The sequence below is a fragment of the Citrus clementina genome, unplaced genomic scaffold (assembly GCF_000493195.1).
Source record: "Citrus clementina cultivar Clemenules unplaced genomic scaffold, Citrus_clementina_v1.0 scaffold_3, whole genome shotgun sequence".
Classification (NCBI taxonomy): Eukaryota; Viridiplantae; Streptophyta; class Magnoliopsida; order Sapindales; family Rutaceae; genus Citrus; species Citrus x clementina.
The window spans coordinates 50,249,224-50,253,615 of NW_006262339.1; the positions used below are offsets into that span (position 1 = coordinate 50,249,224).

Genomic DNA, 4,392 nt, shown 5'->3' on the forward strand with positions numbered 1-4,392 from the left:
AATGCATGCATCTCCATTAGCTATTAATTTGTACTTATATATCGTCTTCACTTTCATATGTCTGTGTGCAGTTCGAGGAGTGTAACTATATCTCATCTCCATAGTTCTTTAGTTGATAAGGACCTCAGCTCCCAACATGAATGAATAAGAATATCTGTGGTGTCCGAGAAATTTTAGAATATCTCTTATATATTATAACTAATTGATATATTTATGACATTTGTAGTTGAATTTAATATAATCATCACTTGCATGATGGTTTTTCAAAAAAATACTCACATATCATATCATCATTTACCGATTGTATGGCTGACGTAGTACTTCTAATGTATTTTAAAATTTCTCATGGTGTCCCTTAATTAGTAGATGGTTGGTTAATGACGTGGTACTTTCAGTACGACCAAAAACTTGTTCTCAGAGAAGTAATTTGGTTTTAGTCTTAGGTCACTTATATAACATATTAAATTAGTCACTTCATATTGGTATCATTTGAAGATCTAACAACGTTAATAATATAAAGTCCCCCCCTACTGTATTTAAGATGCACAAAAATTTAGGTAAGTTTTGGCGAATTGATGTTATGCATACATTTCACATGGTTGAATACACGAAGCTATTAAGCTAATTATAATAGTTTAATTGTGTCCTTAAATCATCATTACTATTACTACTCTCCTGTATATTTAACGAAGTGGTAGACCTTTAGAGTGGTAATTAAGTACTACCTAAATAATTAATTGAATAGTAATTATTCAAATTAAGATACACCCACCAAGCTCGGAGATATTTTAATTAACCAGGAAGGGTCCTATCTCTTAAACTATCAAATCTCAAACTAAGAAAAGAAAAACAGCCACGCTCATACAATTTTGAAATGCAGAAATTAAATTAATTAAGATTATTGGGCCCATCTGATTGATTTGATTCTTTCAATAATGACTTTGCTTAGTACAGCCTCCATAAGGGAGACAGCACCACAGCAGCAAGACTGCTTCAATTTCTTTCCCTGATAATTCGTATGACGTACGTGGTCATTTTCATCTTTTTACAATATAAAATTTTACTGCATTTTCCGGGAAAATCTCGGGGCCGGACAAATCCTCAATAATGCAATTCCCAAAATGAATAAAAACCTGCACGCCCGTGCCTATCAGCACTATCCCTACAACCAAACAGACCCCTTGTATTGGAAAATTCCCCAACGCAGTGATGAATAGGAAACAGTTGAACAAATAAAATCACAAAATGCGCATAATTGGCAGCAACATTTTCCAGCAAAAGTAAAATATATTAGCAATAGCATGATGCTCCATGATTAGTTCATTATGATGCAATTTCTAGCACCAATTTACGAGTAAACTAACATTGAGAGTTTAAAAAAAAAAAAAAAAAAAAAGGCAGACAGTAGTTCAGTTCACTAATCACTACGTTATTAATCAAAAGCTGGCTAGCTAAAATAAATACTCCCAGTGATATTGGTTACCCACTCGAGAAAAAAAGTGAGCCTGCTGAAGTCGAAGCAGTCGCTTGGGAAGGTTTTTGCCTGAAACAATCCAATGACATTCTCGGCGGTGACACAGCAACCGTCACTGACGACGACGAGTGAGCTCCTGAATCTGGAGGTGACTCTATTATTCCCATTTAAAAAAGAAAAAAAGCATTATTAGAGAACTTTTTTTTTTCTTTTTGCCTTTTTTCCTTAACAGGTATAACAATTAGTTAATTAAACCATGCAATAATGGACGTAGCAAGTTTATGATTAGGGTTTACTTGCGAGAATTTCGGGTTCAAGCTGGGACTTTTGGTTATCTTGAAGAGGAGTAGTAGTGGGCTGTTGCTGAGATTTTCGCCTGCGACGATTGTGATCAGCTAGTCTCTTTCTGCAACTTCGTTTTCCATTATCGAATTCAGAGAGAAGATGGAATCTGTTTTCATTTCCAAACATCAAAACTCAAAGAATTAGTTTAAATCAATTTACCATTTATCAACAATGGTATGTGAAGCAAAAAGAACGGTATACGTAAATGGAAAGTGTGGCGACAATATCAAGTTAAATTTCACAGACGAGACTACCCTCGGGATTTCCCCATGTACGGACCACCAATCATTAGTTCCGCATCATAATTGGAGGGGCGTTTCCGTCATTTTTGTAATCTCACGACAGCCCTCTTCACCAGAATGGAATAATGACTTCGATTATTTATAATACACAAATTGCGGTCACCGTGAGAATATAAATGCATGTAAGGGGAAGGGGAAGGGGAGGGGAATATTAGTTCTAATATTCTGTTAAATACGTAAACGGAAACTATTACGGACAGAAATGCCCTCGGGAATCAGGATCATTGAAAGAATTAATGCCATTAGCTAGCCATGAACTGAAATGTGGAAATGCATGGGGAGGGTATTTTTGTAAAATGATAAGCAAAAACCTGCTGCACTGCTGGCAGAACCGTTGAGTCAATCCGGCAGCAATGACGGTTGAGGCCTTGGAGTGAAACTCACAGACCTTGTGGCGGCGATGGTAGTGCTTAGCGTGAGTCAGATCGGCACTGCAACCCTCGGCTTGGCACCTGGGAATGTTCGCCGAACCGGCTTCGCCCGGTCTAGGCCGACGGTAAAGCCGGCTCACAAAATCATCATCAGCTGAAGAGAAATAAGTCCTTCCGCCCAAATTCAACCCAATCCTCGAAGCAAAGTTATCGACTGGTCTAGAAACTTCTTCCGTTTTTGGGATCATAAAGTAACCGCCAGAGGCGGCGTCAATGGAGAGCATGGAGTGGTGGGTGGGAGCGTAAGACGACGCGCTGGTGTATGCGCGTGGGTCGAAAAGGGAGTGAGCATTATTACTATTGTTATTATTGTTATTATGATGATGATGATGATGAGGAGGAGGAGGAGGAGGAGGAGGCTGCTGCTGTTGGTGATGGTGGTGGTACAGGGTTGTGTTAGTGATGGGTTGATGAAAGTAGTTGTTATTGTTTGTACTGTGTTGGCTAAAAGGCTCCTGTGTCGTGTAATGATCGAAAATCTGACGGCTCTGGTTTGGTTCTTGAGTCGCTTCATCTCCCGTAAGCAATATTGTTGACGGGTTTCCCCATTCGTAATCCACCATTTGTTTTGTTTTGTTTTGTTCTGCCGGCGAGAAACTACGTCGTTTTTGTGATCTGTGACCGAGGGCAAGAACAAAATAAGTATGAGAGAGAGAGAGAGAGAGAGAGAAGGGAATGAATGTGTGCGTGTCAGCTTTGAGGAGAGATTAGATTATAGAGGGAAAGAAAAGCTGTGGCTTTTTTTTTTTTTCCTTTTGAGTAGATGCTCTAAAAGAAGGCATTTTTCTGGGTGGTTTTTGCTGTATGAGAAGCATGAATGGCTTTTGGAGACATGTTGGTTGTTTGGGGGATTTTAGATAATTAAGCGGTTAAATCTCACTCAATCACTCACCTATGGTGGCAGGAGCAGCAGCAGCAGCTGCTGTATGGAACTCAGTGAAGGAGAAGAGAGTCAGCAGTAGTGATGGATGCGAATTCCGAAACCCTAGCTTTCAACACTTGCAGAGTTTTATTTAACTGTTCCTTTCTCCACTGTTTAATTTGCCTTGTACTCCGCCTCTCTTTAGCCCATTCTCTCTTTAATTAAAATCCTTCCAACTCACAGCCTGCTTTGGAATTGGGGGGGTTATGAGGAGGAGGCGGCTTGTGCAGAGGTGATTGGCCAGTTTAAAAAAAAATAAAATAAAAATAAAAACGAGTTGGAATTACATATTTACCCCCATATGAGGTGTCTTTACTTTTTTCTTCATCAATTTTAGTCCAACTAGTTAGGAATAGCAACAGTGGTCAGAAATGCTTGCTGCGTGTAGTTTTGGTTTCCCTTCAGTTTAACGCCACGAGTTCTGCTTCTTTAAAAGAATAGAAAATAAAAAATTAATGGGGCCCACTGGACTGAAAATTTTAATCAGTTGCTCAGAAGGCTCATCATGCATGTAAAATTGGCATGGATTTTTACATGAATTTCTTCACTGCCTTGGTTTTCTTCTCACCCTGTCTTTTATTATTTAAATTAAAGAAAAAGAAAACCAAAATTTTGAAAGTTATCCATACGCTGAAAGAGACAGGACTTAAAATCACTTCATTATTAACGGTGGTCGGTTTTTGGTTACGTGTATCATCAAATAGTGTGTCAGTCAGTCCTTAATTTCATAGGCCTCTGACTCTCTTGGCCTATACTTGTACGTAACTCTACTCCTACTGAAAATAAACGCATTTAAACCAAAGTAAAAATAATCAAAATTGTGAAATTAGCCCGGTACATATAAACGAACGAACACTGCAAAAATTCTTGATTCCGTCATATTAACGGTGATTGGACCGAAACATAAAATAGTCGAGC

General features: G+C 38.5%; 1 protein-coding gene across 2 annotated transcripts; it reads right to left on the reverse strand.

Annotated features, from left to right (window-relative positions):
• Positions 1-1,263: 1,263 nt before the first annotated feature.
• LOC18046574 (squamosa promoter-binding-like protein 8) lies at positions 1,264-3,820 on the reverse strand. 2 transcript variants are annotated; one of them, XM_006445285.2, is made up of 4 exons: positions 3,445-3,820; positions 2,433-3,167; positions 1,771-1,925; positions 1,264-1,628 (listed from the first exon to the last, which is right to left on the reverse strand). In XM_006445285.2, the coding sequence occupies exons 2-4, from the start codon at positions 3,113-3,115 to the stop codon at positions 1,480-1,482; spliced, it is 987 nt and encodes a 328-aa protein (XP_006445348.1). In that variant the 5' UTR covers positions 3,116-3,167; positions 3,445-3,820; the 3' UTR covers positions 1,264-1,479. The 2 variants fall into 2 exon arrangements, with proteins under 2 accessions (XP_006445348.1, XP_024044185.1); XM_024188417.1 differs by having other exon boundaries at positions 2,433-3,820.
• Positions 3,821-4,392: the final 572 nt, after the last annotated feature.

Coding starts and splice junctions, on each gene's coding strand:
- LOC18046574 (XM_006445285.2), bottom strand. CDS start 3,115: ATGGTGGATTACGAATGGGGAAACCCGTCAACAATATTGCTTACGGGA. Junction 1,926..2,432: donor TTCTGCCAGCAGTGCAGCAG/GTTTTTGCTTAT, acceptor AAATGAAAACAG/ATTCCATCTTCTCTCTGAAT. Junction 1,629..1,770: donor TGAACCCGAAATTCTCGCAA/GTAAACCCTAAT, acceptor TGGGAATAATAG/AGTCACCTCCAGATTCAGGA.